Raw genomic sequence first — 14,990 nt, forward strand, 5'->3', positions numbered from 1 at the left:
GATTCCTCTCCAAATGGTATCATGGATGCTTGTATTGCGTTTCTCCATCCTTTGATTTTCATATTATCTTCACTTTGAGATATCGTGTATTTACCACGATAATTAATCGGGGTTGGCCATAAGCTAACCATTTCCAAATCACCGATGGTAAACATCCATTTAGGCATGGTCTCTGGCGGGAGTACCTGCTAGTAATAATAATATAGTTAGCAAACTAGTTTTTCTTAAGAATAATGTATAAAAAAGATGGATTAGTGACGCAATGGTATAAAAAATCTTACAAAGTTGTCTGAAGTGATGTTATGAGGGCTCAACTGGTGCACTAGTGGCACATATTCATGATAAATGTTGCGAGTCATATAATTTTTAGCATGATTGTCAACATCATGAATAAATGAGATAAGATGATTTTTCTCCAATCAAGTAAGGTTGGAGCCAAAACTGTAGTAGGTCCGATCTACTATCTTCCGTGTAGTTCTTGTAGCATAGAAATAAGCTAATAATTGATAATATAGAAATTTAATCGGGACAAGTACAAGATACTTTTCAGTAATCAATAAAAATTACCTAACAAATATGTCGACAAAACACACTTGTAGGTAGAACTGGAATCAAGTCATCCTCTGCATGCACCCAAATTTCTATACTATTATCACGGACATCATCATTACCAAGATCGAAGGTAATGTTCATGTCCTCATTCAACCCATATGCCTTAAAAAATGCTCTCCAATTAGAACAACCAAAATATGTGTGATATTCATCATTTTTTTCCTTGACAACAAAAGTGAAATGCTTTGTTCTTAGGTGAGGTATGTTAGGCTCTGTACTATCCTTCTCTTTAAAATGAAACTTTTCGAAGATAGCAAATCTTGCATGGCAGGGAACACACTAGTCGAATTGTACAAAAGAAAATTAAAGGTTAACTAAAGAAAAAAAAGCACACGCCATACTTGACTAACCAAAAATACATGTTGTATTTACATACCATAATAATCGGGAAGTCATCCATCAGCTTGATGGTGAAGGACGTATCGTTATCTAGGTGAGGATAACGATCGCATATACCCCTATCATCCCAGCACAAATGGTACACACGGATCCTATCGTCATCGGACCACGCCATTCCCTGTGTTCATAATTCTATATAAGATTGAAAATCACATACATTGGACAAAACAAAAACCTATCCTAAAGTCTACAATAACAAAAAAACATCATACAATGATGGACCTGCCGACACTTAGAAGTTTAATTTTTTTTCTAGCAACAAAGTCAAAAGCGATTGTCCTGTAATAGATCTGAAGAGGCAAAGCGATTCTATTTCGGTTACAACCAATAATCAACTTAATATATCTCGAATATTATCGAATATAATCTCGAATACATCTCTAGTATAATCTAGTTCACTCTCGGTTCCTAATCAAATGGATCACCCAAAGAGTTGTCGTTGTACTGAGGCGCGGGCGGTGGTCAACCACAGAGAAGGAACCATCACATGATCATAGCTAGGGTTAGATCCCTGAAGAACCTGCCAGGTATTGGAGAACCTGGCGTCCAACGCAACCAAGTAGCGTCCAACGCAACCAACGTACGTGCTCTTCCTCCTCCCGGACACGGTGAAGTACCTCCTCCTCGGGGGTCGGCTGCCTCCACACTGAAAGTGGCCCACGCGATCGCCACCAAAGAAGGTACGGGTCGACAACGGGAGCCTGGTTCCTCACCAAGCTGCGTGCCCCGAAAGGTAGCTCCTCCCAGTGCCAACCCGGCGGAGCCCGAACATGCTGGCGCCTCTCAAGCAGTTGGTCGCCACCGAGTCGACGACAAGGATGCGGGCCAGGCATCGTCGGCGTCGAGAACCGAGTTCTACAACTATTTGAATTCCTACTATTTAAAGAATAAACCGAAATTGATATATGTCACTGATAATTTGTTTCCAAATTCCAATCTAGGTAGCAGTAAGAATAGAGAAACAAATACGTACTAGGATGCTATGAGCATTAAAACTATAAATAAAGGACAAACAAAAATGCAGAGTAATTGTTGTGGGGGCATACATGTTCTTAGAGTTACACTAATCATATCTAACACACATCTTTAGGATTTCATACACTTGGATGACTTTTTAAATACCTCATATTGGAAAATATCCTCAAGTAATATCGAACACTATTAAAAAAGGCTTAAGACATGGGGCATGTGATTGGCCATTGTCCTTTGTTACACTTGCTCCTTCTTACTTGATTAACCTAGAAATAACTAGACATCTAACAAGTGAATTGTGTAACCACACAAGCATGTTTATATCGCTTAGTCAACATAAAAGATGAAACACTATGATATTTTAATGATTTCGACAAGTCTTCATGTACACAATATTTTGAACCACACAATGCTTAATTTTCTCTAAAATTCATGTATAAATACGGATGTGTATAGACACAATTTACACAATATTTTTATGATTTCGACAAGTCTTCCTATACACAGTCTTTTTAGAGGTTCACTTAGGGACTACATACGGATGTATATAGACACAATTTAGAGTATACATTCATCTCTAAAAGGAATTATATTTAGGAACGGAGGGAGTAAAATTGGATAACACTCATGCATAGAGGGAAGCGTGCTGGGAGCGATGGAGATGCAGGAGCTCAGCACGGGCGGCGAGCGATGGAGATGGAGGGGTTGGCCGACAATGAGGGGGGCGCACGGCGACGGCGACGTCGGGGCAGGGTGTGGGGACGGCGACGACGACGTCAGGGCAGCCACCGGTGACGGCGTCGGGGTAGGACGGGCCCAGCGAGGGGAGCGGCGACGGTGTTAGGGTAGGGCAGACACCGTCGACGGCGAGGTCTGGCAGCCTCGTGGCGTCGTGGGAGAGGAGGATATCAAATTCAAAGAAAGCAGTGGATTTAGAAAAACCGCAAAGTCCCGCTTATATGGCCCGCACCTTTAGTCCCGGTTGGTGGCTGCAACCGGGACTAAAGCTCCTTTTTAGCAGCTGAAAGGGCGGGAAGCAAAAGGCTTTAGTCCGAGTTGGTGGCTCCAACCGATACTAAAGGGGGGGGGAGGGGCTTTAGTCCTGGTTTTAGCCACCAACCGGGACTAAAGCTCCTTTTCAGTAGCCGAAAGGGAGGGAAGCAATGGGCTTTAGTCCTGGTTGGAGCCACCAACTGGAACTAAATGGCTATTCCCGGCGCTCGCAGAGGGTGGTGGGAGTTTAGTCCCACCACGCTAGTCGAGAGGAGCCGAGAGTGATTTATAAGCGCGGTTGCCCCAACCTTCTCAAGCTCCTCGCATAGGCAGGGCTACGGGCCTAAACCAACTCGGTGTGTTTGTGGGCCTAGTGGGCCTTCTCTGGGCCTACATCCTAGCCCAACAATCATGTAGGGTTTCTATTCGTATGCACGTCGTAATCGCCCATTAGGTGGCATTTTTTTTGCATTTCTTATGTTTTTAATTTTGTAAATTTTTGCATTTTGTTATCTTTAGTTATATAATTTTAGTTGCATAAATTTTATATAATTTTAGTTGCATAAATTTTATATAATTTTAGTTGCATAAGTTTTATTTTTATTGATTCTTTTTAGTTGATACTTATTAGAGTTTTTGAGAAAATACATTATGAAAATTTCTATTAAAGTTTGTAACCAAAAATACTTTATGAAAATTCTTTTTACTATTAAAGTTTTTAAGAAATAAATACTTTGATAATTTTAGTTAATACTATTTTGATTATTTTTAGTTGATTTTTTTTGCTATTGAAGAATATCATATTTAATTGATTATTTTTAGTTCTTTGTTTTTGCTATTAGAGTTTTATAAAAACTTTTTAGTTAGTTTTTTTTGCTATTAGAGTTTTGTAAAAGCTTTTTAATTCATTCCTTTTGCTATTAGTTCATTCTTTGAGCTAAGCTAAATTACCCTGAAATTGAAAAGCAATATAAATTAACATTGATAAGTTTAGCTAATAGTATTTTTGGTTCTTTTTAGTTAATTATTATTGACAAATCAATACTTTGATAAGTTTAGTTAATGTTATTTTGATTCTTCTAAGTTCATTCTTTTTTATATTAGTTTATTCTTTCATCTAAATGATCCTAAAATTGAAAAGCACTACAAATGAACTGTGAAAAGGTTGAAAGTTCGCATGGTATCATCATTTCACCCACACAGGATGCGTTAAAATGTTGAGAGGGTTACGACAAAAACGAGATGCACTTCGTGTACAAAATCGGCACTATCTTTCGAAGTATCATGGTTTCGCACGAAAACTCATGTGTTACAAAGGGATTTCATTTTTTTGAAGTTATTTCAACTCGAAACTTATTGTGCTTTCAACATGCACCATTCAAAGCCACGTTATCAATTTTTAACCCTTTTTTACTTCATTTGATATTTTCTTGCATTTACTCATTTTTTGAGCCAAATGACCCTGAATTGGATGATATCATCATTTCATCCACATAGCATGTGTTAAAAAGTTGAGATGGTTACAGCAAAAACTGGATGCACTCTTCATTATCATGTGTACAAAATGGACACTCTCTTTCGAATTATCATGGTTTCGCACGAAAACTCATGTATTACAAAGGAATTTCATTTTTGAACTTATTTCAACTCCAGACTTTTTATGCTTCCAACATGCACCATTCAAAGCCACATCATCGATTTTCAACCCTTTTTGACTTCATTTGGTATTTTTTTCTTGCATTTACTCATTGTTTTGAGCTAAATGACCCTGAAATTGAAAAACACTACAAATGAACTCTGAAAAGGTTGAAATTTTGCATGGTATCATCATTTCATCCACATAGGATGTGTTAAGATGTTGAGAGGGTTACGACAAAAACTGGATGCACCTCGTGTACAAAATCGATAGTCTCTTTCGAAGTTTCATGGTTTCGCACGAAAACTCATGTGTTACAGAGGGATTTCATTTTTTCAACTTATTTGAACTCCAGACTTTTTGTGCTTTCAACATGCACCATTCAAAGCAACATCATTAATTTTCAACCCTTTTTTACTTCATTTTGCTATTTTTCTTGCATTTACTCATTTTTAGCTAAATGACCCTAAAATTGAAAAACACTACAAATGAACTCTGAAAAGGCTCAAAGTTGGCATGGTATCATCATTTCATCCACATAGGATGTGTTAAATAGTTGAGAGGGTTAAGGCAAAAACTGGATGCACTTCGTGTACAAAATTGACAGTCTCTTTCGAATTATCATGGTTTCGCACGAAACATCATGTGTCACAAAGGAATTTCATTTTTTGAACTTATTTCAACTCCGGAGTTTTCGTGCTTTCAACATGCACCATTCAAAGCCACATCATCAATTTTTAACCCTTTTTGACTTCATCTGGTATATTTCTTGCATTTACTCATTTTTTAGCTAAATGACCTTGAAATTGAAAAGCACTACAAATGAACTCTGAAAAGGTTGAAAGTTGGCATGGTATCATCATTTCACCCACATAGCATGTGTTAAAAAGTTGAGAGGGTTACGGCAAAAACTGGATGCACTTCGTGTACAAAATCGACAATCTCTTTCGTAGTATCATGGTTTCGCACGAAAACCCATGTGTTATGTACAAAGGGATTTCATTTATTCAACATGCACCATTAAAATTTTATTATTTTTAGTTCATTCTTTTTAGTTAATATTTTAGTTGTGGAGAGAAAGTCTTCACTTTTTCTTTGTGTGTGTCCCTTGCTTATATATTGCGCTGTAACCACGGAAAATCTTCATCACATACATCACAATGCTTCAGAAAGGTTGCTCACATAATTTAAATATTCTCACACATAAATCGTACTTAAACAGGGACATAATAAAAATAATACTTCAGATATCCATTACAGAAAGTACTGCATAACATGAAGAGACTCCCAAGCACTACTCGTCGTCCGGATCAGAATACTCGTCTTCCTGATTAGAATACCCCAAGCAGTAGATACTAGCGGTACGAGGTGACGCTGCCCATAATTGAAGATTCTACTCTTGTGGTACAACTCGTATGAAACGTACCCATCTTTTGCTGCATACGCAATGTTGATAGGGTCAAGTGGGATCTTACCCCAAAGTTTGTGCCCTGACTTAGGGAATTTTGTCTTCATATCAACGTACTCGTCATCTATCAGGGCGGCTGCCATATGAGCCATTGAAGTCTTGTCATGCTCAAGCCTGAACCTGCCGTGAAGATCAATGTGTCATTCAGCTGGTATCTCAATACCCCAAGTGCGCCTCATCTTGATCTTGTCATTTTTTATATCAACGCTAGCAAAATTTATGTTGCGGCGAAGAAAGTCCATGAGTTTTGGACAATGGTTGTCACTACTTCAACAACAAAATGGAACAAATGTGTTAAATATATACTACTACAACACGTTTATTTTAGAACAAGTATAATATAATCGTAATTAGTATAATTTGGCACAAGTATAATAAGAATCATAACAATTATAATAAGAATCATATATAGTAAGTTTTCTCTTTCCTATATGCATTTCCTATCCTATGAATCAAAAGAAGCCCCTAATCTATAACATGTTGTGACGATGGTCAATATGCAACTACAAGGAAAATTCCTATGCAATTTTCCTAATCCTCCTATTCCTATGCAATTTTCTATTCCTGTGCAATTTTCCTATGAATCAAAGAAAAGCCCCATTCCTATGAATCATAGAAAAAGCCCCAATTTTGCTATGCATTATTCCTATGAATCAAGGAAACTATGACATGTTCTCGACATTCCCAATTCTCCTATTCAAATGCAATTTTCCTATCCTATGAATCAAAGAAAAGCCCCAGTTAAAACTATGACAAGTTTCATATTACCTTGCCCACTGAAAGACCATGACACGATGTTTGAAACAAAGTTGGACGACGGCAACATCACGACAATCGGCCGTGTACTCGAGATCGAGGCCCATGAACTTGTGTTTCTCCTCTCGAAGCAATGCCTCGAATATGGAAAGAAAAACGGGGACCTTGGTGCTGTCGTTCGTGTAGACGACATCGAGATTGGTCTTGCCATGTGCGAGCACCTTCCCGTAGCGAGTGATTGGATTCATGGTAGAGGATGGGGATGGAGGAGAGGGAGACAAACAGAGGAACCAGAGACGAATAGGCGAGAGGAACTCGCGGTTACTGTAGCGTTTGATATCGTGAGGAACAACTTCTAAGGCGCGGGAGTCGAACGGTTTGGACCTTCAGTCCCGGTTCGAGCCACCAGCTGGTACTAACAAGGCTCGCGCTAGGCGATCGGTTGCCACCACACCTTTAGTCCCGGTTCGTGGCTCACACCGGGACTAAAGGTCCCATCTGAACCGGGACTGATGCCCTGGCCTCACGAACCATGACTGATGCTCCCATTCCTCCCGGTTCGTAACAGAACCAGGATTAAAGCCCTTTTCTCGCCTGGACCATAGCCCTGTTTTCTACTAGTGTTAGTCCCGGCTGCACAACCGGGACTAAAGGCCCTCTGTAATCGGGACTAAACCCTCATTTTTCAATAGTGCCTATACCCAACGGATACATGCTTCTATATTTAAATTTGTTATAGATTCTTAATTTACTTTATAAATTATGATCACTATCTAGTGTTCCAAGAAACATATACCAACTGAACTCGTAGCTTCAAGTAATACTAGATATTTTTTATGTAGCAACAGGTGTTGTATTGCATACATGTCAACAAGTTCGACTACAATCAAAATTAAGGAGTATATTGTGACTTTTTAGTTGTTGGAAATTAAAGGCAAATGCTGATTCACCATTGCAATGTATATGTATGTTCTTATTTTCAAATCCATCCGCCCATATTGTAATTTTTGCATATGTCATAATAACCTTGACTGTACACTCTGAAAATTTGAAGTCAATTACTAAAGTGTATTAAAGCAACTTGAACTTGAACTTAAAATCTAAAATATCCAAGTTACTTGTCTCAAACTTGCTTGAAATCGCATTGCTAGTTATCTCCCTTTTGTTACCTAATGAAGAACACTTCCCATCCTCCCTATACCCAAAGGGTAAACAGAACAAATCATTAAAAAGTTCAACAAGCCTACAAGGAAAAATAAGAATAAATGATCTTAGCGAGTTCTCATGTTTGACGTACCACGCATGTATAATTGTCCTTTTTTTTGCGGGAAAATGTATAAATAGTCCATTGATTGTAGATCGATGTCAGACATACAACTGATCACTCACCTGCAGTCAAGAGCAAACAAAACCTAATGTTTTAATTAACCACGCTGTCTCCTTATGTTGGACAGAGACGACAAACTATTTACTTTTATTTTGAGTGAAACACATACTATTTACTACACAGGAGTATCAGCTATGCTATGCTATCAAAGATATTAGTCTGATGTAATCAACAAAATGCCTTACACTATCCAAAAGTGCAAGGAAAAAGGATCTAAACTATTTGCACTGTATACCGGTACTTGCTACTCTACCGCCATGGGTGCCACACGTTAAACTATGTAGACAATTTACGTTTACTTTCTTTTATTTATTGATGATGGAAGACAGTACGTATTAATTAGACTGTTGGGTGTATATTTACGTTCAACTATTTGTATTGTACCCGCAAAAACATTTTCATTCAAATTTTCGCAAAATTAAACTTATGCGTTACCATTGACAATAATTCCTAGCTACTCCGTAGATCGTTTTGGGGAAGTTTTCTTTATCAATTTCCTATCATTAAGAAAATTTCCTATTATTAAGAAAACCTGTGGACAGGAAAATTGTGTCACAGTAATAGGAGAAATCCCTGTGGCCATTCATTCGATTCCACGCTTAGATTCGCCTTGTCGAAGGCCATGCGCTATCCTGCCTATCGTCCAAAGCCCTACTACAGTCACCAAAAGCTGCATAAAGGGAACATGCATGTAAAACCACGGGCAACTGCTGAATCCCCATGCTGCGCATAGCGTTCAACACTGCATCATAGTATGCATCCAGGACCAATGAATCTCGCAACATGCATTGACAATTAAGATGAACATTGACTACTTTTTCTGAAACCTTGACCACTGGTTTGAACAAATTAGCAACAGTTGCTGGACTTGCCAATCATGCGAAAAGATCGAAGAAGAATCCACATCAAATACCATCAAGTTCTTGGCCATGCATGCATTGCACACTCGATCATATGTCGACCCTTTCAATTCCTAGCGATACAGCACCGTCGTATGGATGGATCCATGTCCAACGATGATGCAGCAGAATTAATCATCAGCATGGTTGGATGGATGGATCGAGAGCGAGATATGCATGTGTGGTAGGAGCGACGAGCTAGAACACTGAGACGGCCGGCCGGAGTTGTTGACGACCATCATGGGAAGCCATTGGGGAAGTACAAGGTGGAGGGGCTCGCGCGACCGTTGTTGTTCCCTTTGTTCCTCGCTTCGCCGGCCACCGGCGGCGCCGCCATCTCCTGGCCCTGGTACATGAGCGTGGAATTCATGGTCAGGCTCACCAGGCTGTCGTCAGCGTCGCCCCGACCGAAATTTCCACCGTCGCTTCCCCCAGCGCCGCCGCCATCGCCTCCCCCGCCGTCGTCGCGCGTAGTCACCATGACCGCCGACTGCACGAGTTCGAGGCACAGCCTCAGCTTGTTGGGCTCGATGTGGGTGAGCCCTGGCACGGCGCCCTTGAAGAGGAACTCCGAGGTGAGGCCCCGGAGTACGTCCAGCGGCGTGACGCCGTCGAGGGTCCTGGCGTTGGGGTCGGCGTGGTGGTCGAGGAGGACGGACACCATATCCGGGGACACCATCTCAGCGGCCAGATGCAGTGGGGTCTTCCCCGTAGGGCCGGCGCGGGAGTTGACGTCGGCGGCTCCGAGCTCCAGAAGTGCTTTGACGACGTCGCGGTTGCAGTGCTGCACGGCGTAATGCACCGCGAGCGCGTCATCGAGGTCCAGGCCTTCGCCCATGACCATGAGCTTGACGAGCTCGATGTCGGCCGCGTCGAGGGCACGACGCATGCGCCGGATCTTGTGGTCGCGGTCGGCGGCGGAAGACGGCCCGTTGTTGATTGGCAGGTAGTGGTGGGTGAGAAATGGCGAGCGCGGCGCGGAGGCGCCGCCTCCGGCGAGTGGCGACTTGGCTCGAATCTCCTCGATCTTGGCGACGACGTCTATGGGGAGGTGCTTAGCGAGGAGGTCGGCAGAGAGGCCCGAGCGTGCGACCAGGTGGGAACAGGTGGCCCAGAGCTCCTGCATCTCGAACTTGCGCGACGCCATGAGTACCTTCATCACGTCATCCACGGACGCCTCCTTCACCATGCTCTCCAATTGCTTCTGCATCGACAAGTTCTCCCAAATGGTTAACCAACAAATTAGCCAGTATGATATAGTATTAACCAGATCAAAACCAACAAATCATACATCTGCATGAAATGCACTGTTTAATTCCAATTACCGCACAGCAATGCATGTGTACTTGCTCAACAATACCATGACATGCGGTACACCAGCAATTTTGTTGGAAATGACGCTGTTGGGGTCTGGATCAGTGTCCAAGAAGAAACCCTAGCGCAACGCAATCGCAAGCAGTGGGTGGAGGTGGAGATGGATGTGATGTGAGGGAAGCGACAGACACAAACGAGGGCGTGAAAAGACCCTTCCTAGTAAAGATGAGTCAGAGGAGGAGCTCCATGACAAGTGATGCATGACAGTGGCTGCAGCAACAGCAGCAGCAGGAGCGAGGAAAAAGCAAAGGAGACTGTTAGAGACTAGAGACGACTCAGTCCTATCACTCGTTCAGTACACACTGCACCAAGAGGAAAAATTGATAGAAAAATGGCCAGGAGGACTGACGAGGGATGTGAGTGCACTGGAATCTGCAGCAGCAGCTGCAGATGCAGCTGCTGATGATGCAGTGAGTGAATCGATCGATCAGAAAGGTAAAGGGGGGCAACCTAGTAGGGATCTAGTCAGTATGAGCTCAGCGGGTAGCAGCACCGGCGCAGACGTCCATGGATTTGATTCTTCTGACCTGCTAGCTTGCATGCTGCCATGTTAATGTCACAAAGGGAGTCTCCAATCATGGCAGGCCTAACTACCATCATCCTTAATGGCGCCGACGACTGGAGATCGAGTTAGCATATGCTTGCAGATCCCAAGAAAAGGGGAATATATATGAGTGCACTGCAGCATGGATGGATGTATGGATGGGAAGACATGGAAATTGGAATGATAGTACTTGTTTGTGTTTGTTCCCCACCTGGACCAGCAAGGCGAGCTGCTCGACGCCAAAGGAGCGGGCGGCGGCGAGGGTGTCGAGGGCTAGGTCGACGGCAGCGCCGCAGCGGGTGTGCCAGCATCCCCTGGCGCCGCAGCCGGGTAGCGGCCCGCTCTTGGGCGCCGCGACCGACGCCTGGCCGCTGTAGAGGAACTGCAACACCAGCACCAGCACCTCGTAGCGGATCGAGCTGACGGGGATGACCAGCTCGGGCGTGGCGGGGGCACCCCCGCTGCCCCCACGTGAGCCGCCACCGCCACCGCTGCCGCCTCCCGCGGTTGGCCAGTTGAGAGGCGGTGGCGGAGGCTGGTGGCTCGGGTCGAGGCCGCAGAAGAGCTTCCTGAAGAAGAGGCTCCGCGCCGCGAGCACACAGCGGTGCGCGTGCACGAGGCGGCCCTCCACGCTGAAGGCCACGTCGCTGAACGCCTGGCCGTTGATGAGCAGATTGAGGTAGTCAAGCGACAGCGACTTGAGCGAGTCCTCCGAGCTCATGATCTCATGTAGCACTAGTACCCTCCTTGAGCTAATTCTCTAAAAAGATCCCAGCTTTTGCACGGGATTTGGAGGAGGGAAGGGGAAAGCAGCCGGAGTGAGGAGAGCTTGGGACCGTGGGGAGAGGGAGAAGAGAGGAGAGGAGGGGGAGGAAGACGGAAAGGTTAGGGAAGGGAAGGCATCGCGCGGCTAGCTAGCTATCAATCCCCTTTGCTCTACAGCGACACTGCAGCTTGGCTCTTTTGTGGCTCCCCTCTCCTCTCTCCTCTCTCCCTCCGTCGAGCTGAGAGCGACCAGTACTGTTGGCGCTACAGTGTCGTGGGTGGTGGTGTACAGTCCAGTGCACTGTGTTGTTTGCTGTGCGCGCATCGCTGATGGGTGGGGCAATCGCTGGGTGAGCCCACCTGCCAATCACAGCACAGGCTATAGCTCTAGTGCTGTGTGTATGTGTATGTGTACATGTATCGTATGTGTGTAGTGGTACTACCGGTACCGGATGACTATGGCGCACGTTAGGTTTTCGTGTGTGGTAAAAGTGGGAGGGGTGAAAAAAGTGGAGTTTTTGATTGGTTGATTCGATAGATCTCAATCAACTCAAACATTGAGGTGGGCTTGGGCTTCACATACGTGGGCCAGTTCCAGGGCCAGTCCTGGAGAAGATATTAAACTATGGAACCCTTTTTCACATGTATTTAGTCTCTTTGACAAACTCAAAATTTTTTAGGGGAAAAGGTGGTCATATGACTAGTCATCAGATGCGTCACTTGTTGAAAAGGTTTATACAAAGAAGAGCATTTCTATGCAAATCTAGGATGTTTTGAAACTCAACTTATTTTTTCACGTGCCATTTTGCAATATGCAGCTCTAAAATGTATATCACCGGTTCAAGAATTCACAGGTCTGTTGTCGAATGGGTGTGCTCAATCTATCACAAATTTGAATTGACCTGCTACAAAAATCATGTGCATGTCTTTGTTTTCCTTTTGGAAACATTGAAATATTTACAACAAAAAGGCAAAGACCAAAAAAATATGGATAATTCTCTTTTTTAGAATTATTTTTTTAGCATAATACACCAGGGATGGCCCCTACCGTGTCTCATTTTCTATTAAAATTGGGTATGTATTGGGTGGACAGTTACATGACAGGGATTACAAAGGCAACTACAAAGAGTATAGCCATTCATTTATGCCATCCTTGAGACTAGGCTTGGCTCACACCATCACCATTTGGAAGGCTTCTTTGAAGGCTAATACACACCGGTTCATGCTTACTTGCTTATTATGAAAAATAATACAAAAATCTATGGTTCCATAAGATCCAGCATCGAGTGATGGGAGCTTCCCTAAAGCATGATATATTCATTACGTTTTCCCACTAATCAGAGTTGGATATCAAAGTCAGTATTCCATTCAATACCAAGGGTCAACCAAAAGTTTTGGTCTGAATCACATCTAAAGAAGAGATGCATATAAACTTCTATGCAATGTTCCTCACATACTCCAAAAATCATGTGCATGTCTTTGTGTTTCTTTTTGGAGCCCCGTCAGCACACAATTATAGTCATCAGTGTGGAAATTATTTCCCATTGGTAGGTCTTTAGTGCCCAATCTGTCTTGTATAAGGATCTAGAAAAGGAATATTTTTCTTAGATAGGACATGGGATTTCCAAATACATTGGAAAGGGCCAGGTGCTTTATTAGGATAGCAACTCAAATTTTACAGACTTTTCCTATTGGAGAATCTGATTCCTTAAGCCTGATTTTCCAAGCATCCAAATCACCATTTTTTAATATTTCATTTAATAGTATGGACGAGTTCATGGCATTGTTGTAATGGAGTGGTGGATAAATGTAGATAAAACATGCCATATATGTTCTCGTGAATGATTTCATGAGCTTTCCTGACACATATGTCTTTATCCTTGGCAAATGAGTACAATTTTGGAAATTTATGCTGTCATTCTACATCTTGCCATTGGTCGGGCCAGAAATATGCAGTATCACAACATTTGATATTGCATATGGTCATGCCTTAAAATTGGGGATGAGCTTACAACAATCATTCGACCAAAAAAACCTGATTTGGTTGTTTGATTAGGAATGATAGGATCAGAATAGCGGGCCTTCCATATTAGCTACACCTAGGGAGTATCATGGTGGTTGACGAAATTATATATTTTTGCATCTAAAGGTCTATTGTGTTGTCTGATGTCCAGCACATCTACCCAACCCCCAAGATATATGGGGAGACACATCTTTCCCCATTTCACCAGACCATGAATGTTGATGTCCTTGCCATACCAAAGAAAGTTCATGTGAGCTTTTTCCACATCGTCAATGATTGTGAAATGGACTTTAATAGAGCACACAGTAAATATTGGCATGTGAGAAATGATAGACTTTAGATAAATAAGTCTACCAACATAAGTGAGCAGGGAGGTCGTGACAATAGGCATAATATCATCTATTCTTGGTGTAGTAATCTGCATTGGTAGCCCCACGTATGTGAATGGCATAGTCTGCTTTTTACAACTTGGAAGGTTGACTAGATGAGTGCACTAGTAGAAAAGAGGGCTTTCGTTCTAATCAATAGTCTCGGTAGCGTTACGAACCAGCACTAATATGAGCATTAGTCCCAGCTCGAGCGGCTAGGACGCTGGACGGGCTCGGCAGACATCAGTCCTGGTTTGAATGGGACCTTTAGTCCTGGTTGGTGATACCAACCAGGACTAAAGGGGTTGCGGCAGGAGCGGTACTCTTTAGTCCCGGTTGATGTCTCCAACCGAGACTAAAGGCCCATCTTGAACCCCGGTTTTTGGACACCAACCGGGACTAAAAGTTGCCTATATATATCACCTTGCCCTGCCCAACCTATCCTCTGTTTTTCCTCATAGAAGGTGGAGGCGTGTGCTATTTGTCTTCCCTTCCTATGCACAAGAGGTGCTCGATGAAATGCGTGAGAGTATGATGCCACTTGATTTCACGCAAAACAAACTGATATGAGGTGCCTGATGACCCACAGGTATAGGGGATCAATCATAGTCCATTCGATAAGTAAGAGCGTCGAATCCAACGAGGAGCGGAAGGAAATGACAAGCGGTTTTCAGCTAGGTAATTTCTGCAAGCACTGAAATGGCGGTAACAAGTTGTTTGATAGCAAGATAATCGTAACAAGTGACAAGTAGCAATAGTAACAACAAGTGCAACAAGGTAGCCCAATCCTTTTG

General features: G+C 42.9%; 1 protein-coding gene across 1 annotated transcript; it reads right to left on the reverse strand.

Moving 5' to 3' along the window:
- Positions 1–8,993: 8,993 nt before the first annotated feature.
- Positions 8,994–11,995, reverse strand: LOC123398070 (BTB/POZ domain and ankyrin repeat-containing protein NH5.2). Its single transcript, XM_045092578.1, has 2 exons — positions 11,252–11,995; positions 8,994–10,326 (listed from the first exon to the last, which is right to left on the reverse strand). Exons 1-2 carry the CDS (start codon positions 11,759–11,761, stop codon positions 9,361–9,363), a joined length of 1,476 nt encoding a protein of 491 aa, XP_044948513.1. The 5' UTR covers positions 11,762–11,995; the 3' UTR covers positions 8,994–9,360.
- Between the last annotated feature and the right edge of the window lie 2,995 nt (positions 11,996–14,990).

The sequence above is a fragment of the Hordeum vulgare genome, chromosome 5H, assembly GCF_904849725.1.
Source record: "Hordeum vulgare subsp. vulgare chromosome 5H, MorexV3_pseudomolecules_assembly, whole genome shotgun sequence".
NCBI classification, from domain to species: domain Eukaryota; kingdom Viridiplantae; phylum Streptophyta; class Magnoliopsida; order Poales; family Poaceae; genus Hordeum; species Hordeum vulgare.